General features: G+C 42.2%; 2 protein-coding genes and 1 long non-coding RNA gene across 3 annotated transcripts; 1 reads left to right on the forward strand and 2 right to left on the reverse strand.

Annotated features, from left to right (window-relative positions):
• Positions 1 to 2,128: 2,128 nt before the first annotated feature.
• On the reverse strand, positions 2,129 to 7,117 carry LOC122351294. Its single transcript, XR_006251729.1, has 2 exons — positions 5,236 to 7,117; positions 2,129 to 3,209 (listed from the first exon to the last, which is right to left on the reverse strand). It is a non-coding gene; the product is annotated as an uncharacterized LOC122351294 (long non-coding RNA).
• A 1,202-nt stretch (positions 7,118 to 8,319) lies between these two features.
• Positions 8,320 to 11,960, reverse strand: zic5 (zic family member 5 (odd-paired homolog, Drosophila)). Its single transcript, XM_043248278.1, has 2 exons — positions 10,759 to 11,960; positions 8,320 to 9,263 (listed from the first exon to the last, which is right to left on the reverse strand). The coding sequence occupies exons 1-2, from the start codon at positions 11,804 to 11,806 to the stop codon at positions 8,818 to 8,820; spliced, it is 1,494 nt and encodes a 497-aa protein (XP_043104213.1). The 5' UTR covers positions 11,807 to 11,960; the 3' UTR covers positions 8,320 to 8,817.
• A 2,514-nt stretch (positions 11,961 to 14,474) lies between these two features.
• On the forward strand, positions 14,475 to 20,282 carry zic2a (zic family member 2 (odd-paired homolog, Drosophila), a). Its single transcript, XM_043248279.1, has 4 exons — positions 14,475 to 14,631; positions 15,901 to 17,470; positions 18,846 to 19,009; positions 19,301 to 20,282. Exons 2-4 carry the CDS (start codon positions 16,492 to 16,494, stop codon positions 19,493 to 19,495), a joined length of 1,338 nt encoding a protein of 445 aa, XP_043104214.1. The 5' UTR covers positions 14,475 to 14,631; positions 15,901 to 16,491; the 3' UTR covers positions 19,496 to 20,282.
• Positions 20,283 to 24,814: the final 4,532 nt, after the last annotated feature.

Consider the following 24,814-nt stretch of genomic DNA (forward strand, 5'->3'; position numbering starts at 1 on the left):
CAGAGAACGTTTTTAATGAATCTAAATCCGTATTTCGAAAATGTTGTTTTTACATAAACGAAAACGTCGAAATTTGGTTTAAATAAAGAAAGGATCCATTTGAGATACCTTCGAGAGAGTTCTTACTGTGGAAAGGAAAACTGTGCTAATATAAACCTTAAACCAGAAAAGTTGCGTCTAAAATGAATTTCATTTTTTCCTTCGAAATTTGTTTAATGAAGGAGCCTCAGCTGACCGATGAAACATGATCAACACAACATTTCACAACAAATATTACATCTCCAAACCATCGAGTCGCTTGCTTGCTTCATACGCCGATCCGTTCGCGCCTTTTTTAAAGATAACAATATCGGAATTTATTTTGTAATTTCGACACTTAAATAAATAGATGATGACGTTTTAAATAATAATGAATTAATTCTTGAGAACAGTGAATTGAATCCGACCAGCGTGTAAGAAATACTTGGCACAGTAAAGCAGGATAGGGCTCATGAATCATTTTATCATGCCCTTTTTCTTTGCACAGTATGACAACCTTTATTTCTCACTTCAAGATGAATTGCGAGTTTTCAGTTCATCATTGCCTATAAACGCTAATGGCGTTGGCCCTCCTTTTTGTCTAAGCTATTTATTGCTTTTATGTTTGTAGCCTTCGGAAAGCTTTTGTGGGAATAATTATTTTATTTAAACTACAAATAAATAAATATATAAACAAATAAAAGTGGGTTGCTGCTCTGTTTCTTTTTTCCGTAACGTGTGACCGCGTAATCCTCATTGGACCTCACGCATAATAATAAAAAAAAAGTGGTTCCCCTACAGAAGAGTAACAAACTTAATGAAACCTCACACCTCAAAGAAAAGCGCGCCGAAACGGCGGCTTTGTTAGAATATACAGAGAGCGTAAACACTGCAAATTATATCTCGAATAGGTTTACGCAAACAAAACCTGACACCGAAAGGTGTTTCAAGTCAAGCTATGTGCTGTCACATACTCCCGGCAAACGTGAGGCAGAGACGATTCGCGGGGAATGTATTTTTATCGTGTCTGTGTTCCAGCAGGCTGTAGTTGAGCGCGAGCTGTCAGGTCAGGTCGGTGGAGGCGCGCGATGCTCAGGTGAGGAGCCTCTCTTCTCTGAACCACGGCACAGCTGACTGCTCCAGGAGCCAAAGTAATGAGGGTTCCGCTGGGGGCCGCCTGGTTGGAGAGGTGGCTCAACCCTGCCTGGACGAGGCAGGAGCCCGGGCTCCGCTTTTTCAATCGGAGCCCCTTGAAGAGCGCGCGGCCCGCGACGAACATTTTGACAATGCCGGAGAGACGAGCGCGAGGTGATGAAAGGAAGCCGCCGGGGCGTGCGTGTTGTCGCGCGATCATTTTCCACACGTGAATAAAGAATTGCGGGTTTCACGAGACAACAGCCTATTTTCTCAAGGCGTTCTTAAAAACTTTGAAACGACGCTAAAACGACAACTCAAATTAATTTTCTTCCCCAAATTAATCCGTTCAATGTATTCAAACATACGACGCTGCATTTTATTCAGGCTTTTTTTTCTTTCAGTATTACTAATGCAAATTACTGTACTGTTTAAATAATTTTACCTTTGATTCATGCAAATCTCTCAGGCGGGCCTGCCCAAGAATCACGATCATCCTTATAATCAAACGTAATGTTTCCCATGAGTCCGTATCGTCATTTTCACGGGATTTCTCGAAACCAGACAATTAATACAACTGTAAAGAGAGTTCTGCGTGTGTCACCAAGATGAATTTGCTCGGTTATTTTAGCAAGATATGCTGTCATTTACCATTGAAGATGTCAAGAAAGGGGCAAAGGTGGCCATCCCCTAAGACATGTGCCTAATTATATAATTTGTCTTGTGAGTGGAACAGAGCACTGTAAGGTCTCCACTGGGATCACTTCTTCAGCAGCCTGAGCCTATCATCAGTTTCATCAACCCTCATTTATGTAAGGGCGCAGTGAGCGACTTCATTTATCTCTTTTTTTTTTCTTCCATCGACAGGATCTAGACATTCAGCGGCCTATGAGATTGGGACTTTTAGGTGCTCTGGCAGCTTTTTATGAGGCGGAGTGATGATATCTGAACCACCGAGAGCAGAACTGCACTTAAAGGCTTTTAAAAATCGGTTTTATTAGACCTTTTCGAACTAAAACCAATAGTACAGTACGTAACGGAGTTTCTTACTTTTTAAATTTGAAATAGGCATTATCCGCTGCGATGCATTTATTCATTTTTCTGATTTGGAAATAACAACACAAGCAGAAGCAAATGAGAGATTGCATGGCATATGGGAAATAGCTTCATCAAGGAACCGTGGCAGTGATATTTAAAGCAAACATCGCCGCTGTACAGTCACTAATCTTCTGTATAAGCCTGAGTTTGTATCCACGCTGTAGCGAGCCGAAATGCTTATCAAGGCCGGACATACGCGTGGGCCCGGGCCTATACTTATTCCAGGATGCGCAAACACAGCACTGTAAATCGCAGACTATGCAGCTCAGATTCGCACCTGCTGAGGGGGAAAGGAAGCATTGCATTCTGTAGATATGGCCTGTGAGCACGCCTAGCGTACCTTCACAAAATGTCACAGCAGTTATGAAAGCAAGTCATTATCAACTCAGGGGGACCCTTGACACTGGTCTATGAGAGATAGTTCCAGTAGTTCAAAGCCATGTCTAATGGCCATTCCAAGGTCAGCTTGAAACAGAGAAAGTGGCTTGTGATGTTTAAGAACATCTAGCCACCCTTGCGAGTCCAGCGGGGGGGGGTTCTGGCGACTGGTGACGCGCTAGGGGCAGTGCAGGGGATTCTGTAGGTGAGCTTACAGGTTTATTAAGGATGGATTAGGTCTTTACTGGAAAAAAAAGACTGTATACTTAAGGTAGGAGGCGTTTAATCTAACCATCAGAGTTGTAAAGTACAGTAATGTAGAAGTGGGCTGGCTTTTTGAGGGCTTTGGCTGTTTGACTGTTCTTCTCTTCCTACTCCTTACGCTTGAGAGTTGTATATTTGTACTCGCTCTCTCTTCTTTTCTCTTACTGAGATGATCCAGCATTGCGGTTGTCCAGCTGTGCAGGATGATTTCCTCTCACTGAATGTTGACCTTTTCCTCTATGAAAGATGCTGTATTCAGAGGCACGACTCTGATGTGTTGCTCATGGTAGTCCGTCAGATGTGGAATGGATCAGCATCTACAGGACGTAAAATCAAGATGGGAAGCCAATGCTGTTGATTGTTACATGAATGCACTTTATTATATTTTCCGTTAGAGGTTTACGTAATTGTATAATGAAATAATTTATCTTTTTTTTTTTAATGCACAGTTGAGAATGGTCTTTTAACTTAATCTGCCTTGACTGTTTGGCATAAGGTAATTATTGCTTATGTAATGAATTGCATGGAACAAGCCCTCCTTCCTCTGCTGCTGTATATATCAAAATTATCTAAACTTCTTATTATTAGATCAAATAAAGTAAAATAACTTTTGCATTACTCATTTATTTACAAGGTCTTATACGTCTATCATCAGCAACATAAATACCGTGTGCAATGTAGTTTTACGGTAACTGTGTCCACTTTTTAAAGTTTTTTTTTGTTTTGTTTTTAAGACACTGACATCCTTTCATGTCAAGGCCGAGCCCGCAAATGCTTCTGAACATTTGCCACATGGATGGAGTGTTTTTCTATTAGAAGCCCAGACCTGCGTTTAGAGCCATTTAAACAGGACCTGTCAAATACAAGGCAAGCAGAGAAGTGGTCGCGCGGCTCTGAGGTTTGCTTTATGTGCTGCATAGGCTGAACGGACCAGGTGTAGAGCTCTGGCTCCTGGACATGTCCGTGGACGACCTTGCTCTCATCACCAAGTGCCTTGGAAAGCCTCCCAATCCTGGGGATCCGTATTTGGACCAGCACCAAGTTTGAAGGCCCACAGATGTTGAGGAGAGGCCAGATATTATGACAGTTGTCTCATGCAGACAGGCGAGATGATTCATATGCGCTGAGGATGAAAGGGTTCATCTCTGCGGTGCATATGCTGAGGTTTAAATTCAAAATTTATCTTGAGTTTTATCGATATTTTTGCGTTACACATGATGTGCCCAAAAGATTAGAAATAAAATAAATCAATATTTTTTACTATTTATATATTTTATTTATTTATTTATTTGCATGATCAGTAATGGCACTAACATCACTGCCTGGTCCAATTCAAAACCTAGATAACAATTTTCTTTACCATCTGTTAGTTTACTTTACTTTTGCTGTTGTTGTTATTTTAACTACACTATAGCTACTAAGAAGTATTGACTAATTTCTAACAATATGCGTTTATTGAAACAAACCTTTAAAGTCAGTTCACATTGACACGTTAATCTAAAATGATTCTTTTTGTTATGCATTTGTTTTTCCTCTTTAAACTGAATATCAAGACACTTTCCTCGTAAAACCGAACACATGCCTCCCTAATTCAAAAACAATGTTACAATGCACAAAATCTAAATGCTAGACAGGAAACTTTAAATCTTACCCGTGAAAGTAAATGCCCTCAATGTAGCAAATAAACCCTTTCAAAGTAAAAAGAACATTTATTACATGCTTATTACAAAATGCGCGCACAGTCTAATTATGCAGTCGCGAAAACGCGTTATGCTCATTTTAATTATATTCGCATGTTATTAACAAACATTTTATTGCCAAGCATATAATTATAAATCTCTCCGGCGTGTGTTTTTAAATCTGCATGCAGCCAGCTGACCTGTGAAGAGTTTTTGCAATAACGTTCGCTAATGACTTCTTCATGGAAGTGTTAGCAAAGAATGTTTTGAGCGATAAGTACAAATAAATGATGATGTGCTCGCGGAGTAATTGATTTAATGAAGTTCCTATGAAACTATTAAAAGCGAGCGGAGGTCAGGCGAGCGGCGCCCCTGAGCGCTCATTGTCAGATGTTTAACTCAAGCAATCTTTTGGGAAAGACATCGGGGCTAATAGGTGAACTCACAGCTGTCTGAGTCGGGCTCGAGCTTTCGGAGCAAATAGCAAACAACTACTCATCCGGCCTCTAACTCATCGGGAAGGCAAGCTCTCCTTTAGACGCACGCACGGAGGAGAAGCGCGACGCCTGATCGATAAGCGCGCTAAACGGCTCTTGGTTACGACGATAAACGCATGCAGCAAGCTTTTTCTCTTCAGACTCGAGCTCATAAAACATGTACTCACGTTGCACTGTATAAACACCCCATGAGTTTTCGCCCATGCGTCAAAAGTTTTCTTGTCCGCCTTTTAGAGTTCAGTCTCGGAGCGCAAGGGAGGAAACACGCAGCCCTGCAGCTGCAACTGGATTGTGTTTTCTCACTTATTCGGGAAACTTAAGATAGTAGGCAGGTAGGGTGCTTGGAAGAGTTTGGCAGAGTGCCTGGAGAATGAATATGTGCCCAGTTTTCTTGGTCTTCAAAGCATACTGTGGTAAAACACTTCAACGGATGTTTACAATACCTCGCATACTTCAAGTTGTTATTATTTTGAAACGGTTTAGAAGAGAAGAGTTTCGTTTGGTGCTTTTAAAATGTTTATCCGTGCAACGTTTTCTTACCTCTCTATTCTCTCTCTCTCTCTCTTAAAGAGAAAAAAAGTATGCTAGACTAATATTATAACAACGTCTCGTTTTTAATTGCATAATGCGACTTCAAATTTATTAAAGGTTACATATTTTATGTATTAAATGTTATACTCATTTATGGTTTTATTGTAAAAAATAGATTCAAAACTGTAGGCGGTTTCACAAATTTTAGGATAGCTTTTTTTACTGATAAAAATACAAAAACAAATATAAAAATAAATGTGTTCTTACACCTGGTTGGCAAAGTGTACAATATTAATTATCCTCAGCTTAGAGGTCGACCGAACTCAAATAAATTTTAACAAGCGCGCGCAACTCATTCAAAAAGATGTTGGAATCATATTCGTGCCATTTAGTGTTTGTCGCACTTGTCTCTCTCGAACAGACACTCGTATATTCCATTAGCGCCGTGGTTTACCTCTGAGACTTTGTGGATTGAACGCGCGCGCGACGCTCGAGCAGATAGTGCGAAGCGCGCTTTTTGCTGATAAGAGAAAGTACGGCAAAGTTTAATGTTTTCTTTTCGTCCCGGTGCGTCGCTTAAAACGGGGCGCGCGATGGCTCGGGTGCCCTGAACCCTCGTCAAACGCGTAATGAGAAGCTGACGGTGTGAAATCTGACTAGACCGCAGTAAACGGCCTCCTCTGATGTGATCATTCTGTCCAATAAAGGCAAAACGGCAGAGAACTCGCTGCGTTTTCACACTGACTTCTGCTTTGTCTTTTGAAAAGTGGCGTCTGAGAGTCTGACTCTTGGAGTTACTGATTTGCAGGCTGCATGTTAAGGTAGACCATGTAAGTGATTTCCACGGGCATTGCACTAAAGGAGAACAAATCGCTGACAAAGGGGGTAGCTTTTCGATTCAATAGCGTCGTTAAGACGACCGAAAAGTATTCCTCAGATAATAAGTTCTACTTCAAAGCGTCTCCCATTCAGCTGTGACTGCTGCAGCTTTTATGAAGTCCCCCCTTTTCAGTCCGAGGGGACTATCTCTTTGGTTATTTTTCACCGTGTTTATTTTGCGCTATTCAAAGGGGCACTTGTTTTAAATAAATAGAAGATCATTCTTTCCTTGAGCAAATAATAGTCCGCGGACAAAGGGTGGGCAGAGCGCGCGCTTATTTCCGAATTAAACGTTAACGCGCGCGAGGGATTTCAAAGATTCGGGAACAAAAAATATGAGCGATTCCGACGAAGAGCGAATTGACTGCTCTAACGTGGCATGAAACCAAAGGTCAGCGCGACTGTATCTTAATAGAGTGTTTCCAATTGAAGTGGCCCTTTTTTTTTTTCCAGTGCCCGGTAAACACGCGCGCGCGCGCTTAACGAAGCGCCCTTGAACTTCGCACTATTTACGGGGCGTTTCACTGACACCAAACGCCGGATTTACAACGAGTCGCGGCGTTGCGCGTTTATTCCGCGGGGTTTAGAGCGCCGTTCGTTAGCGTGGAAATAAAAAGCAAACTTTCTCGGGAGGCGTTTTGGAACTTTCTCCGCGCGCGTTCTGAAACGTCCGGGGTCCGCGCTGTTGTAAAACGTCGGGTTTTAAGGCGCAAGACGGTTCGTGGGAGAGGTTCCTGCTTTGATGATCGACCGTTTAGCGGCAGTTAGTAGTTTTTCTACCATAAATATTCAAATGGGACCCATAGAAATCCTAACGCGCCGTGCAGTCTTCCGTTCTGTTGTGGAGCTCTTTGAAGTGGCGCAGGACTCGCGCCGGTCAATTCTGAGTCTATAGTCTGGGACAGGGGCACTTTGAAACTGTTATTGTGCGTTTTAATGAAGGAAATAAGACGGGGGACTTTGTTTCATTTTCTCCATACAACTTTCTTCTTATTGTCGGGCAGCTTTTATGTCTTATATTCCCATGAATGATTCATGCATTGATGGCTTTGTGCTAGTCTACTTTTCATAACGTGCACTATTAGTTAAGTGATGGTTCCCTTTTGAAACGACACTGAATGGCCAAGGAATATTTTCGTTCAGTAGAAAAAAAAGTGTTTTATAGGACTTCGCCGTTTCGTCCCAACATTGACGGAAAATGAAGCATGTGATGTTCACTGGGTCATGGTTTGAATCGAAACCTGGAGATCCGACACGAAACACGCACACCGATCAAAGAATGAATCGAGGCCTCTTTTTTTTTTTTTTACCGAAAAGACCATATTTACACGTCCTGCCTTTTATTCAAGTTTTCCATATATCTATACACAAACATCACATTTCTTCACGACCTTCTTACGTTTGTTTTTTTTGTTTGTTTTTTTTCCATCAACACCATCATGCATCTCAACAGAAAGAGTTACTACACGGTTCATGCGAAAGATTCTTCACATTATACAGCCTATTCAAGTAAGACCTTTTTACAGAACACGATAAAAAGCATCACTTCTTTTCACCAAAATTATATTATTCTTTGGTGTATCTGTACTTCCAGACCGACATTAATACCAGCAAAATAAATTACAATGTACAAAACTCGTTGAGACGCTACGAAAACATTCACAAGCATCAATACCATATACTATTTACAAATCAGTCAGGGATAGGCCTGTCAACGATACGTTATTTAGGGTCTCAGTGGACATATTTCGTACTCTTTAATCAGAGCTACATTGATTTTGCATAAAATATAGGTTTAAATATTTTAAATATCACAAAAACCGTCCTGACCACAGTTAGTGTATAAACTTTAACAAAGACTCCACCCATTCATTGTTTTTTTTTTTTGTTTGTTTTTTTTTGACACTGACAATATACAAGTAAAAACTTAAAATTATTGTCACTGCGATTTTTGCCCCTCAGACATTTAACGTGTAAAACGGTTCTCTATAAAAAAGATTTTTGTGCAACAAAAGGGATGTGTTGTTATATAAAAAAACAGCCTAACCATGATTAATAAATCTTTTGAGCTCTTGTTATCTGATCTCGACTAGTCAGGTAAAATCTTAAAAAATGTACAAGTCGATTTTTCATGTGGCAAGTTGCAACTGCTCATATCAAACATAAATTGCATCAATGCTCTGAGCATGTTTTAAGGGCAAAACGGGGGCCAAAATCTCTTCAATCACTGACATCCATAGGTGCATCCTCTTCTTCGAATTGCAACCCTGTTTTATTATTAGTAGTATTATTATTATTACGTGGACCGTGTATAACGAATGTATTCCTTGCTGTTTACATCAGAGCATCGCCCTTGGATCTGTGTGTCTAAAAGAGTCCTCGTCGTCGGATTCCGACGTTGGCACATCGCTGGAGGGGGTGTGTAGATTGTTTGGTCCAGCACTCCCTTGGCACACGTACCATTCGTTTAGGTTGGTCACCTGAGGCGAAAGGTTCGAGGAACGGTTCCTGTGGGGCTCCAGGTTTGGTGAGAGGGCATCGCCGATCGTCGTGGACGAGGGATGGTAAGAGGAGCCCGTGTTGGCGGAAGGGGGCGGAGGAGACTTGCAGTGAACCTTCATGTGTTTGCGCAGGGAGCTCGGGTGCGTGTACGACTTGTCACAACCCCTCACTTTACAGAAGTAAGGCTTATCGCTCGTGTGGACGTGAGAGTGCTTCTTCCTGTCACTGCTGTTGGCGAATTTCCTGTCGCAGCCATCAAACTCACATTTGAACGGCTTCTCACCTGGCAAGGGAGACAAAAACAGAGCAATTACATATATATATACATATCTATATATATATATATATATATATATATATATATATATATATATATATATATATGTGTGTGTGTGTGTGTGTGTGTGTGTGTGTGTATGAAACACCCATCTATATTTACAGTTTCTGGATTACAAGAAAATAACAGCTAATGGATGATGCATTCTCAGCAAGACCTAGTAATGAATGGTTTCGTTTTGAAAATCAAAACATTATCACAGTAACCCCTCAGTACTTATTTTCTGCTATTACATACGGAATGTTCAGGCGCACCACATGACTTGAAGCCACTCCGTAAACGCTCTCATTTTCTCTGACTTGAAACCTGCCAAAACTCTTTTTTTTTTTACTGGATGTGCAACTGAGTCAACTACCGAAAACATTTCGGCCCGCCGTATGCATCGGATTGCTTGGAGTAAGAGGATATGCAAAATTACATTACACGTTACGCTCATTCACTTTGTCATTCGGGGACTTTTACGCACACCCGATCGTGATTTAAGATACCGCCATGTTGCAAGCCATATAAATGTACTTTGGGGGGGTTTGACACGCTAGCCTACATATTCAGGGCGCAATTACGTCAGCACGTGTTGCGAGCATAACACGATACGGATATACAGTAAAAGAACCTAATGCATGCAACTTTTTAATAACTTTCCGTACCAAATTGTCACGTGAGTGCATATTTTAGTACTTGGAGGAAGAGCTTTATATCACTTAAATACCACAATATTCAATGTCTATTTTAAGAGCATGCACAGCACACACGCGTGTGTCTCATTTTGTTACAATACATCAGAAGAACATCAGAAGCAGAGGCCTTCTTTTCTCTGCTAAGATAGCGCCACAGTTTGTTTAATCACAACGTAGCAAATGCCCCATGGCTGACCCATTCTCCATATTTACACGAGTATGGATCTATTCAGACGCCGTTTGTAATTCCCCGTGGCTTTAAAGGAGATAAACACGTGCCGAACATTTTGCTCGTTATTTTTTTTTTACGTTAAACACGAAGCCCTGCAGCACGCTGTCTTCGCCCTAACGTTTTTGCACCTCTCCACGATATAAAATCGCACGCGTCGAAGCAAAAAGACGCGAGTAAAACACGGCCAGTTCACAGCAGCGTGTCGGAAGCGTTTTTTTCCCGTATGTAACGCTACGCACGTCGATCTCTCGCCGCATTTTCGAAGCAGGCTAAGTTCGCGACGCTCGGCGACACCAAGTGATACTTTTGCTCGGCGAACAGGCACTGTAAACAAACAACCCCCTTAACGCTGGCTCTGTGTGAATGAGGGATATTTGTGCGTTGGGGGGGGCACAAAAAGATTTCGTTCCCCCACGTTAACTAAGGTTTGGTGCACATCGAGAACATTCCACTATCCGCCAAGCAGCGCGAACACGTTTAACAGCAGACCGCTGAAGTTTTTTTTCAAAGAACGGGTCGACTTTTCACTAACCTGTGTGCGTCCTCTTGTGAATCTTGAGATTTTCCGAGCGCGCGAATACTTTGCCACAACCGGGAAAGGGGCACGGGAACGGCTTCTCGCCCGTGTGCACGCGGATGTGATTGATTAGTTTGTACTTGGCTTTAAACGCCTTTCCCTCGCGCGGACACTCTTCCCAGAAGCAGACGTGACTGCTCTGCTCCGGTCCCCCGACGTGCTCCACCGTGACATGGTTGACGAGCTCGTGCATGGTGCTGAAAGTTTTGGAGCAGGGTTTCTTGGACGTCTGCTCCTGGTCAATCCACTTGCAGATGAGCTCTTGTTTGATGGGCTGCCGCATGTATCGCAAAAACGCCCCCGTGGCTCCGTGAGGAGCCGTGGCGAGGTTCACATTTAAGTTCATGGAGTTGTAGCTGTGCAGAGAAGAAGATCCATAGTGCTCGGGCCTGTGGCCGAAGTGCTCTGGCCTGCCGTAGATGTCCCCCGGTAGACCCAGACGCATCTGCCCGTTGAGGGCATGGTGGTGGTGGTGGGCACCTGGGGCCGCTTGCTCGTGCAGTCCAGAGAAAAGTGGATGGGCACCACCTTCCGCGTGCCCATAAGCACCTGTTGGGGAAATGAACATGCCATGGTGATGAGGGGAGGAGGCGGAACTATGCTGGTCGCCAAGTGCATGCATAGCAGAGGCTGAGAGCTCTCTCCTGAGGATGAAGTCCCTGCTGGTGGTGTAGCCTGTGTGGGGGTGAGCCACGGGGAAACCAACTGTGGTCTGAGAAGACGTGAAAGATGCCGCGGTCTGGGCTTCGGGATGGCTTTGAACAGGCTGAGAGGGACTAAGTTTGAGAGCATTGGTCTGTGCCATGTGCTCGGGTCCAAATGGAGTGAGAGCCACTCCGGGGTCGTTGCCCATCTCCCCAGGGTGGAGGTGGGCATGGTGGGAGTGCGGGTGATGCCCCCCTATCCCCGGGAAGCCTGTCATATTCTGATGAGGAAGGGCTTGAGTCGATGCCAAATCCGCTAATCTTATCGCCGAATTCCTCTTGCTTAAAGGGGGCTCCATCACTACGCTGTCATGTCCACGCTCACCGCTATTGTTTTCGCCAACTACGGGCCTTCTGAAACCATTAAAATATATGTATATGGCCGTCTATAGAACTTCTTTTGTCCTGCCTCTAACTCTGCTTGCTCCTTTTCCCACTCTGTCCTCAAGCGATTGGCAGAACATACAACAGTTGGAGGACACAGTGGGGAATAGAGTTTAGAAATGGCACTGCGGGTATTGGACAGATTTCGGTGACTGGCAGTTAAGAGAACGAAGCGATTGGCTGTCTTTCAGCGCAGAGGCTCAGCGGGGTTCCGCCCCCTCACTCTCTTCATCACTGTTCACTCCAGAAAGTTGTGCTCACAAAGTTACAGGCAAATCTGTTTACCGAGACACACACACGCACGCACACACACGTGGAAGGATGTTGTTTTTCTCTTTGCACAAAACAGTGACACTACACACGCGGAGCATATTGTGCGACACCCCCACACACCGTTTGAAATATATTTAGAAATTAAATTCAAATCACATCGTTAAATAAATGAATAAAACGTTGTCAAGCACGAAGCATAAGTAAAATTCATTTTCGGACAAATAAATCGTTTCATTATGTTGACGGACAGAACTGTAGGCAACAGACTAGAATAAAATTGTGACGATGGAAATAAAATTACAAGTACAAGCAAACGCACGCTATACCAAACATTTCTTGATTCTAATTGTTGCAATGAATGCATATAGATGAAAATTAATTATTAGGTACATAAAACTCAATCTTAAATTTGCTTTATATTAAACTAAAAAAAAATTAGGCTTTACGCCCGAACCAACATAAATTGCTGGAACCTACATTCAATGAATTCTTTCTCGTATGACTGATTTTTCCGTATGGGTTCATCTCAATGTAATTTTACATAATATTATCATGCATTTAAAAAATATATAAAATTACTTTTAAATGCACCAAAATTATTTTAGCAGGTACTTTGAGCATTTTTGAGCGTTAGACCTTCGGTCCAATTGGCGCTGTGAAGAAACTGATAGATTCCTGCACAGAAAGTACAGAAGAGAAGAAGCGCTCCTTCACGTGTGTTTTAGGGGAAAGTCTGTCAATAATCTTTCAACCAAAAAATGGGTTATGTGGCATGGTTTTGTATAATGTTTATATATAATAAAATCCTAATTTTCCTACTTTATTTAAGAACAATGCATAAGAAACATGTTAATCTGCACATAATTTCCTCTCGTGTTTGTTTGCGTGTGCTTTACGTGTGTGTCATGAAGCACGTCCACGCCCTTTTAGGGTCCATGTTGAACTCAGCAGGAAGTGTATGCCATCGATTTAATATGTCTTAATTCAAAGACGTCTTTTAAATGCTTCGGGGCAGTTGTTACCACCTTTCTAAATAATTATTACAAAAACTAATTACCAAAGTATACGGCTGAAGGTTAAACAGCCACACCCTTAAAACTCCAAAAAAAATTGAAGTCGCACGCTTTCCTAAACGCCTAATACTAAAGTGTTATATAGATTAAAACATCCTATATAACTGTGAAATGTCTCAACGTCGTTGGTCAGACATTTCTGGTAAAACCGAACACCCAAATTACTCAAGCCTTGAAGAAAAAAAAAAAAGCATTCGTAAGATTTTGTTTTTACGTAGCCTATGTAAAGCATGTCCATCTCTCCTGCACCTGTAGTAACTGAAAGTGTTGTGATTTCCTACATAAGCCATCATGCCTGTCAGCTTTGTCAAGGGTCTTAATTTGGAATGAATGGAACCACGATGTATGCCGGTTAATGTGACAGAAGCATTACAGTCTATGCGTTCTAATTGAGATTTACGACATCCCAAGGTTTACCTCTGGTCGGTGTCGTAGGGACAGACCGTATTCGAGAGCGTCTTTAAAAACGCGAATGTCATAAATAATAAAGGTTTAAAACAGGCTCGGGAGTTTATGTGAATTTTCGTTGCCTGATATTTACGAGACGACGAAACGGAGGGAGAAGGTCAGGTTGTTTTATTACAACCTTTGAACACTGAGGATTTCTTAATAAGTTCAAAGGGTAGCGTATATGGACTCCACGGGTCGAAGGTCAAAGGCACTTGAAATACCCGAGATCACTAAAAGTAACCAATATAGCGTCACCGTATTGATAATGTCAAAGTTTTTAAAAATGCCTGTCGCTTTTTCTAAGAGCCTTACGCGTTTATGGAAAGCCATAATTCATGTAACCATATAGATTTGGTCCTTCGTGTATTGTAATTTAAAGGTTATTTGGGATTTTTATTTTTTTTTTTTTCATACGCAAAGAGAGAAAAAAATCAAGGTTAATATCTAGATAAAGACGCATTTGTAATTTTTTTTTAAATAGGCCTAATGAGCAAAATAGTTTTTCCGCTGTGTTTTCGGTTGTAGCTTTTTTCCAACTTTTCCCGAGAAAAGACGAACAAAAACTGCGGCTATGTGTTCCAGGCCGGCTGCACTCTCGGTCGAATTTCTCTTTCTTCTTCTCCCTGCCCATTGAAAAGGGGGAAAGGTTTTTGTGGTTTTCTGGAGAAATAAAGAACTTCTTAGAGAGGTCGGCAGACGTGACTTTGAACTTGGATCAGATCCTGCGTTTCCTGTGGAGAGGGTAGAAATGGTCTTGGAAGAATGGTACATAACGTTCAAACAGCATGGCTTTGAGCTGAGGCGCACAGAATTCTCAAAGTTTTATACATCCTCCGCCCTATTATTTACAGCTTAAAGCGTTCGGAGGAGAGGAAAGGAAAGACGAGACAAAGTGTGTTGTGCGTTGGAACGGGACTTCGTGGGACTTGGGCTTCAATGAAACTGTAAGTAAACCTCCTTTAACTGATTGTTAACGTTGAAATGAACGCCCGAGCGCTGCACGTAGGACGTGTCCTTAGGTTAGAAATGGTTCCTGTGTTGGTTTATGTACGTTGGCCTTGAAATCCGTAATGCGGTAACCTCTTCCACATGTGCTAGGATAACTTCGGTTGGACGGTTTGGTTATTGTCAGGGAGTGCGCGGTGTCTTCGCGGGCCGGGAAAAGCCGGTTTTGCGACCGCGAAATGCCGCTGAGCTTGTGTTTTAAATAATGTAGATTCTCTCATTTATTCACGCGGAAAGACCGGGCTCGGTGCGTGACGTCACTATTTATTTATTTTTTTTAATTAAAGGTATATCATATTGTGTTTTTTAACAGGGGGGGTGTAATCTCAGTTGAATGCGTTCAAATGGAAATTTGTTCTTGTGTGTATTAAAATATTTATAGTAGGCTGCTCTGTGCGCGCGTGTCTAGATGTGCCTAAAATAAGGCTCGGTGTTAGGAAAAATGTAGCCTGGGTGGTAGCCTACCATAGATTACAAGAATTGTCTAATTTATGCTGTTGTTGTATATGTGTTTCAAAAATGATGTGGGGTATATGGTTCTGTTACAGAGGAAACGGTATGTTTCAGCAGTGTTTTGGTGTTAGCTACGAATTAGTGCGTTTTTAATGCAGCAAATTAATTAAGGTATTAAATGCAAAGATGATGTTGATGGCGGTGAGAATTGTGTATACACTGCCGACAACCCTCCTGTCTTGTTTTCGTATCAAATGATCTGTTTTTAGTAGGCTGCTTTATATCTCAATAGGATAACGTAGCTATACCTTTGTTTGTTTTTGACGTGTCCATCATCAACACTCACGAGACGCGATCAAGCTCTTTATTCAAACGCTGACCACCACACAGGTTAGAAACTGGACGCGAACTAGCGTTTCAGTTCATCTCCGTGTGTTGTCATACATACTCACGCGCGCATCGAGTCAAGGTTTGAGAGTTTGTTTTTCATTCACGTCAACCCTGTTTGTTTGGTTGGATTAGCCTACACTATGCCAAAGTAACCGTCTGCATTTCGCTGTGACCGAAGTATCCCGCACATTTTACGCCAAGTAATTATGCAAACTGTAGTGGCGAAGTTCGTCAAAGAATTATGGGTTACACTTACTCTTATGAGCCCGCGTGGCAAAGTGATTTAGTTTTTTTTTTTTTTTTTCTCAAGCGGTCTGATTAAACGCGAGTATTTTCTGCTCTCCTTCTACCTATTCCCCGAAAAGGCTCTCCGAAAAGTAGGCGGTAATTGTCGGTGGAAGATGGCGATCAGCGATTAGTTGCCGAAGGAGTGCGTTCGATTGGAGGGGCACCTGGGATTGATGAGGAGCGGCGGCCAATGAGAGCGCGTCAAATGAATGACCGGGCTCCAGTTAAAGGGGGCGTAAGAGGAGGTAGTGCCAGTCCACTGAGAAAGAGGGACCCTCCGAGATAAACATAGACAAGCGAAAGAAATAAACATTCCAATTCGAGATGCTTCAAGAACAAGGAAGACTCAGTAAGATAATAACTCGTATTTTCGTGTAATCCGAAAATTACGACAACGACTCGGTTTGAAAGGAAACGGGCAAAGGAATCTTTTCATTTCGCTGCATTGGGGATTTTGAGTAACAAGTTATCCGCGAGAAAAATATAGTCTAACTTAACCCGCGAAGCTTTTTTTCCTATGAGCGGATCGAACTTCATCGCCTCATGTCGTGTTCTCAAATCTGGAAGTTAATATCCCTGTAGCGCATTCGATTTTGTTTCGTTACATGTTTTGTTGAAGCGCCGCGCATAGACTGCTTGAAAGAGATTTGGTTTTGCTCAACGAAAGCATGTTACTGGACGCTGGGCATCAGTTCCCTGGTTTGGGAGTGGGCACCTTTGCCAGGCATCATCACTCCTCCAGTGAGATGCAGGACAGAGACTTGAGTTTAGCGCAGAACAGCTTCGTCGACTCGGCGCACATGGGCGCCTTCAAACTGAACCACGATCTCTCGCCCGGACAGAGTTCTGCGTTCACGAGCCAAGCGCCCGGTTACCCTGCCGCGGCTCTGGGCGCGCACGCGGCTCATGTCACCTCATACGCGAGCTCGCCGTTTAACTCCACGCGGGACTTTCTCTTTCGCAGCCGTGGATTCGGGGAATCTTCACCGGCGGGAGGCCAGCACGCGCTCTTCGGCCCCACCGCCGGCTCGCTCCATCACTCTCACACAGACAGCCAAGGCCACATTCTGTTTCCGAGCATCCACGAGCAGCATGGATCCCACGGCTCCCCAAACGTGCTCAACGGGCAGATGCGACTCGGACTACCGGGCGAGGTTTTCGGGCGATCAGACCAGTACCACCAGGTCTCCAGCCCGAGGACCGACCCTTACTCGGCCGCTCAGCTGCACAACCAGTACGGCTCCATGAATATGAACATGGGGATGAATATGGCAGCGCATCACCATCACCCCGGTGCCTTCTTTCGCTACATGAGGCAGCAGTGTATTAAGCAAGAGCTGATCTGTAAGTGGATCGATCCGGAGCAGCTCAGCAATCCGAAGAAGAGTTGCAATAAAACTTTCAGCACCATGCACGAGCTGGTCACCCACGTCTCGGTCGAGCACGTTGGAGGACCCGAGCAGAGCAACCACGTTTGCTTTTGGGAAGAGTGTCCCCGGGAAAGCAAGCCTTTTAAAGCCAAATATAAACTGGTCAATCACATACGCGTCCACACGGGTGAAAAGCCTTTCCCCTGCCCGTTCCCTGGATGTGGCAAAGTCTTCGCGAGATCGGAAAACCTGAAGATTCACAAGAGAACGCACACAGGTAATTAAGATATTTATTTCTGCTCGCTCTTGTCGCGTTAACAGCCGTAACGAATCCCGCGTTTGTTTTCGGAGCTACAGTGGTCTTATTTATAAACCTCCAAAATAGCACCGCAAATAGTGGTTCTCGCGAAAATAAGCTGATTATGTCAGGTTGGTGTATTTTTAGACTTTGGGAGCGCATGCTTAGACCGACGCTTAAAGTAGATTTAGATCTTTAAAAGAAAACGGATACGTATAGAATCCGCGGCCGAAAACGATCGTGCCCGGTTTCGCGCCGAGTAAATGCGATGTTTTGCAACGCTGTGCTGAATTATGTAAGAGACTGTCGAGGGTTTGTGGTTCGTAAACTTTAAACGGGTCAAAGGCGACTCGAGGGCTCATCGCGTGCGCAGAGCAGCCGTAAATCTCTCCAACCGGTTTAATGTTTGCGTGGACCAATGCTCGAGCGCTCGGGTGGCTACGTCAGGATTTTGAAACCGCTCCAGTTTGTGCATGTTTCGGCGACTTTAGGGGAATTTTAATTAGTTAAAATTAGAAACGACTTATACGCATCCGCATTAACGGCGATGCACTTTACACACGCGAACCCGTTCAAAAAATAAACGACGTGCTACGGGATCGCACAGCTAGACGCGCGCACGCGCTCGTACGTGCGAACTACGACACGAATGCGGACCGTTACCGACGCAAAAAGGATGACATAAAAATAAGAATATATTTCCTACTTTAGGAATGGGCGATAGGCGGGCCTATTGTTATTCTTTCCATCGCACCGACGGTCTATGTGTTAGACAGGCCATTACCAGGGTGGCACGTTTGAGCAATTTCCTCTTTAGAATACACGGAGGCATTAAGCCTTCCATTTGTCTAGGTGTTAATTGCATTTTGATTATTTTTAAGCAAATGGAGAAGTTTTGTGTGGGGCTGACAAAAGCTGAACGTTGAAAATAGGAAATGGCGTTATGGGACTGATTTCCCCCTTATTTTAATTTGGCTTCGCTTGTACAGAATGCTAAATAATGTCAATTATCAGGAAAATAAGTATCAGAAAAATTCGATTTTATTTAGGTATATTTCTAACGTTGTTACCGGTCCTATTTGCAGATGGGGTTGTGTGACCCCCTGTGTCTTCGCAAGGCATCTCTGTTTTCAGTTCACACCTCATGAGTGATTCAGAATGCTACGCAACTTACTCCATATAATATTTTAGCACGCTATGTATTATTTTTTTAAATATATAAATGCTATTTTGAAGTGTACACGTCAAGTCTATGTTACAACGTGCGCTGTTTGTGTGTGTGTGTGTGTGTGTTTTAAAGCAGAATGAACTTTTAAACTAATCCTGTGAATGTTTCTACGGCTTGTCTTCTCAGGGGAGAAACCGTTTCAGTGTGAGTTTGAGGGATGCGACCGGCGCTTCGCGAACAGCAGCGACCGAAAGAAACACATGCACGTTCACACGTCAGACAAACCGTATCTCTGCAAAATGTGTGACAAGTCCTACACCCATCCCAGCTCTCTCCGAAAGCACATGAAGGTAATTCCTCCAGATTTCCTCTAGAACACACACGAGCAACGCATCGTGCGTTTATGCTTACTTCGTGCCACTTAGCCGTTACAGTTCAGATGACACCGGCAGACGTAATTAAACTGCAAAATGCACAACTTATCATTGGCCAATGCACGTTGGAAAAGTTGCAGCTGACATGACATTTTCACTCAAAATGTAGTCACGAGCGGTTTTGGAAACGCGAGCCGTTCGTGATTTATTCTAAAGATGATTAATTATTGAATGTGTGTGTGTGCGCGCGCGTGTGTGTTTTTTTAGGTTCACGAGTCATCCCCAGCTGGATCTGACTCGTCGCCAGCGGCAAGCTCCGGTTATGAGTCCTCAACACCCCCCGGTCTGGTGTCCCCCTCCACCGAGACCCAAAGCAACAACAATCTGTCGCCTTCCTCAGCGGTCCACAGTTCCAACAACCACAGCAGTTTATCGTCCAATTTCAGTGAATGGTATGTTTAAGACTGCGCCATCCCAGGAGGAATCATTTCAGAAAACCAGGAGATCCATATACAGCTTGTACAAAACGAACGCTTCTATATTACGCGCTTGTCCAGCAGGATTAACATTCCCACATCGACAGGAGAACCGTGCGCAAAAGCGCTAAACGTCCTCTTTTTGTACATACTACGCGCTCTCTTTCCCAATGGTTGTTATAGATTTTGTCGGTTTTTTGGTGTATAGATGTTCCTTCAATGGTAGCTATTTCTCTAACTGGACTTTTTAGTGCACATATTACCATAAAGTTGTATTATCATAATGAATATTGTGATCCCATTATGGCAAACTGATTGTAAACTAAACAACTATTAACTGGAAAGAGTGCCAAAGTCAACATTTAACGAAGACAGACACAATATTTGCTTGTGAATGTATATCTTAGTTTGCTGGGCTTAACTTGTGATGTTTTGTGCTTTGCAAGTTTGAATTGTGAAATATATTTGGAAGATTGTGGGGCAAATTAATGTCGTGCCGTTAAATATCTGTAACTACACCCTTCTTTTTGTAAATATCGACTGCCATATTTATCCATTTGTAATTAAATTATGGTATTTACTTGCTACAGATGAAACAATATTTATAAAGAATGTTTCTTTACTATAAATATGTACAATTATGGGCTGAACAGGGGCAGTTGTTTTGTTATATGTGTTTTGTTCAAAGTTTGAGAAGTGTTTTCTCCATTATTGTGATAAAAAATTTACTGCATACAGATATAATAAAACGTGGTGCAAGTGTACAATCTTTACATCGCGTCGTGTTCTTTCTATGTTATGAGCTTTTAATGCCAAGTGTTAAATGCAATATTCAAATAGACTGTTTTAAACTATAACAGAAGATAGTTTGAGATCAAGACGCGTTCAGCAGTTGTGTAGCGCTGAAATATCTTTCCACACACGTTTCGGCGCTACAAACTCTAACGATTTCTAGCACAGGACGGCGTATTTCAGCTTTTTATAAGAAAAAAAAGAGACATTTAAAAATGGTATTCGCAACAATGCACAGGAACACTGAGAGCAACATGCAGAAATTGCACGCACGGGAAAACTGATTTGACTTTTATAATCAGTACTAATAATATAAAACCTTTCCGCTACTGTTGGAGTGTTTTTTTTTTATTTTAAGACGCGTGTGTTTAATTGTGGATAATGCCTTCCTTTCACGCTAGGGATGAAATAGAGTTTGAAATCAAGTGGCCGTGAACTTGAACTTGACTCTGGCGCTCTTGTCGAGCTCTAGAGGAAAGAAACTTTTCCCCCGCAGAATTAAGAGGTGACTGGCGGTCCCTGTGACTTTTTCGCTCGGATTTTCTATTTAATTTCGCGTGCTCGGCGCTCAGGGGACGCGTGGACCCCTTCGGATGCGAGGATATATATATATATAAAAAAAGCGATATGAACTAAATTCAACAGGGGCGTTTGACATTACGCGGGAACGTCGAGCAATATCGTCGCAGGCTGGGGTTTTTTTTGGTGCGCGATGATATCGCTGACAGCACGGAAACAATCGAGTAATTAATAGACTGGAGGTACTTGAGAGCGATCGTATCCGTGTCACTATCTGTGTAGAACGTGTAGAACTTTAGACGGTGAAGGATCAGATTAATATTCATGTGCGTAAAGCCTGGGGGAAGGGGTAGGCTGTTAGACGCTTTTCCTATTGTTGTTGACTGTAAAATCACCACCGGGTGCCACAGTGCGTTTTGAGATGGGCACATGAACGCAATGTATACCCTACGTATTTTATTCACGGGGAATACAACTTGGAGCCACCCACAAGAAGCCAGTCGGTCCATTCAGAAATCACAGTTGCCTCTGGGCCGCAGGGTACAATCTTTTTTTTTTTTTTTTTTGCGTTATTGGCTGTTGATTGAATCGCCCGCTCATTGGCCATAAGCTGGATGTGAATATTCTCTGTTAAGGCATACTTGGACGTGGTTGATACGCGTCGGTGTTTTGACCCGTTTAGGGGAGGATGGTGTGACCTGTAAGGAGAGTGAAAGGTCAGCGTCCCGCGGAGCCTGGATGGCGTTTCCTTCGCAGCGCACGCTGCTCTGATATCGATCCGTGTAGAAAAACCTGGCCACAGGAAAAAAGTACTGTTCAAGACTGTACATTCCGCTTTCAAACAGACTTTGTTATTTCTTTACACGCAGAAGATTTTTTTTTTCTTCCCCCTGAATTTCTTCTACGTACGATTGAAAATTCAAAGGCGTTTTCAAATGATTATTTTATAGGATATTTTAACGCTATAAATTAAACAACAACGACGCGAAACAATAATTAAGGCTAATAATTATAAGGATAATTATAAACGTTTTCACCGTGGGCTTGAAAATGCATTCACGCCATGCTTCAAAAGTTTTTTTTTTTCTTTTTAAATGTTATTTATTTATTTCTTTTGGATTTATGAGACCGGTGAGCGCTGCCAGCTCCTTCAGTTTAACAGACCAGAGGGGATGGAGGCCACCGACGAACAAAACGCTGCCTGACGTTATATGTTTGTTTTTTTTATTTGTAAATTTAGCTATTTGCATTTCAAGAAAAAAATTTATAAAACAGATACATTGCGTAAGATTTAATGATGTTAGACATAACACCAAAATGTTAAACAAGAGCTGTAATTGTTCCTAGGCGGTGGAAATAACCTCACTCTCAACGATTAGAGCAATGGCTGCCTTCATTTTCCAGCCGATTTCATCCACACCTGCAGAAATATGCGCAGACATATATGCGCAGTCTTTTTCTGTCTCAGTCACACACACACACACACACACACACACACACACACACACACACACACACACACACACACACACACAGTAGTCCCACTGGTTTTCTCACACACCGAATGCAATAACAGTGAACTTTGGCAGATTTCCCCCCAACCTTTATTCTGTTGCTTCTCTTTTTGTTATAATTAATTTGGAACATTTTCCCCCAGAGAGATCACGAATTTGACAGACGTTCTGAGATCGTATTATTTCGTCTTATTGTACCCCTGTCTCAATCAGTTTTAAATGTAGTCTTGCAAAATATTTCTATTTCTATATAATGTTTCTATATTTATATTTCTAATTGATTCATTCGTATTCAACGTATTTGTACGCGCACTACATATGCATGATTATCGCGAGGCAAGAATGTAACAGACGTTTGTGCCAAATGCACCGTGTGTTGTTGTCTTTCATATAGTTAAACAACTATAATGCTTTACAAAGATTGCAATGTTTGTGGAAGATTCAAAGCAGCTACCTCTTAAAGTCAAGAAAGTCACGTTTTAGTTAATAACTAGTCCGCAAATCGGTAAAAATGACCAGTGCATGCGGTACATTTAATACGAAGGGTTTAAGCTGTATTTATATGGTCAGATTATTGCATTGCCTATGTTAAAATCAGTGTCATCTTGCATTAAATCAGACCTACGGGCTTGTAAAAACCTAGTGGTTGTCCCTGTGATTGACGTTTAACTCTGAGTAACCGTTTTCAGCAAAGCGAAAAGGATTTGGCAGTGCCTTCCACCTGTGCAAATATTAATTAGCTGTTGCTAAAACGGAGATCAGAAAAACGTGAATGAAAGTGTTTTGCCTGATAATAAAATGTGATGCATAAGAGCAAAAAAAACCAAAAAAACACATTTAACGTTGCACGTTCTGTATATCAAATGGAGATAAATCTATTTATTATGCGCTGAGTTAAAGAGCGACGCGAAGACAAACTGCTTTCAGCATTCAGGCCCGCGTAACACGGAGATCCACGTAACCTCGTGTGACCTGCCATAACGCTCTGACCGATCCTCACAAAGATGACCAAAGCAACGCTTTATTCAGCGCTTTTCAGTGGCCTCTATATTTACATTGGTGTTAATTGTAACTAAATGCTGGTGGAATTCGAACCATCTGAAAATGGCGTAACTGAACGCAACGAATTTACGGACAAACAAACGAATAGCTTTCCTGGGGCTCACGTTCAGACGCAAATGTTTTCATGGACTGCTGCGAGAGTCAAGCAATAATACACGTTTTTATTGTGAGAGAGAAGCGCTTTTTTTCCAAAAAAAATATGCAATATATTAATTCAAGTAAATATTTTTGACCAGTGGATCAATAAAATACTAAATGAATAACTTTAACACCCACACAGGCCTGTAAAGGCGATAGTTTATTATTTATGTTAATAGTAAAATTATAATGATAATAAAAAAAAAACACTTGATGGCTTTCGAAAGACAGCTTTAAATATACGTTACTGACCGCCGCTGCTGAACCCGCCTTTTACATTGATGGACACACGTTCATAGATTATGGTTTGAGGATGTGTGTAGATATAACTGTTGTTATAACACATGTAAACATGTTTGCAGTGCATACATTTAAACTCGCCATTGGAGAAAGAAGAGAATGAAAAAGACGAAAACGCTCACTTCCATCTCACGTGTTAACGATATTTATTTAAACGGGAAAGCTGTTGTTTTAATATCTCTATTAAGCAAAAAATAATCACATATCATACCTGGATTGAAGTCATTTCAATGTTCTTATCAATTTTGGCTAATCTGATGTTTTACCTTGTCTGTCACGCAGGCCTGTCACGCGCCACGCGCAGAGGGCGGCATATAGTTTTAAGACGATTATTTGAACAAATGCTTTTTGTTGTTGCTGTTAATGATGAAAACGCGTCAGTTTACGATACCTCTGTGTACGTTCGTCTCTGATAAAGTGGAGGGAAACAAGAGCAGCTGCACATAATAACGAATTAGCCAGTGGCTCAAAGTTCACGTGAATTTGCTGACGTTTTACGCACAAGAAAAGCGTTGTTTGGAGAAATGCGCCGCGTGTACTCGCGTTTAACCGTAAGTTTCAAAGAAACCAGGCAGTAGTAAAGTGATTACTTTAAACAATTTCATATAATCGATTCTGGCCTTTAACTGAAACGACTCACATCTAATAATTTCATTTATCATGACCAGTTTAGGTTGCAAATGGTCAATATGCATGATCTTAAGTGAGAGGCATGGCATCCTGTTTATTTAATTGTTGTATTGGTGGACATTGTTCTTTATGTTAAACATTTGTTACAAATAGGTATAAAGTTTTCTAAAAAGGTTTGTGAGCAAAACACACACACACACACACACACACACACAATAAATGTAATTTAATTAAGACATTTCTTTGGGAGCATCGCACTGCATAGAATTCTTCTTAAAGCAGAGCTCAGGCCTTTTTCTCTCTTCCTTTCTCCGTCCGCCCGGCTGCTCAGACCACCCCTCTGTTTTAGT

This window comes from Puntigrus tetrazona, chromosome 9, assembly GCF_018831695.1.
Source record: "Puntigrus tetrazona isolate hp1 chromosome 9, ASM1883169v1, whole genome shotgun sequence".
Classification (NCBI taxonomy): Eukaryota; Metazoa; Chordata; class Actinopteri; order Cypriniformes; family Cyprinidae; genus Puntigrus; species Puntigrus tetrazona.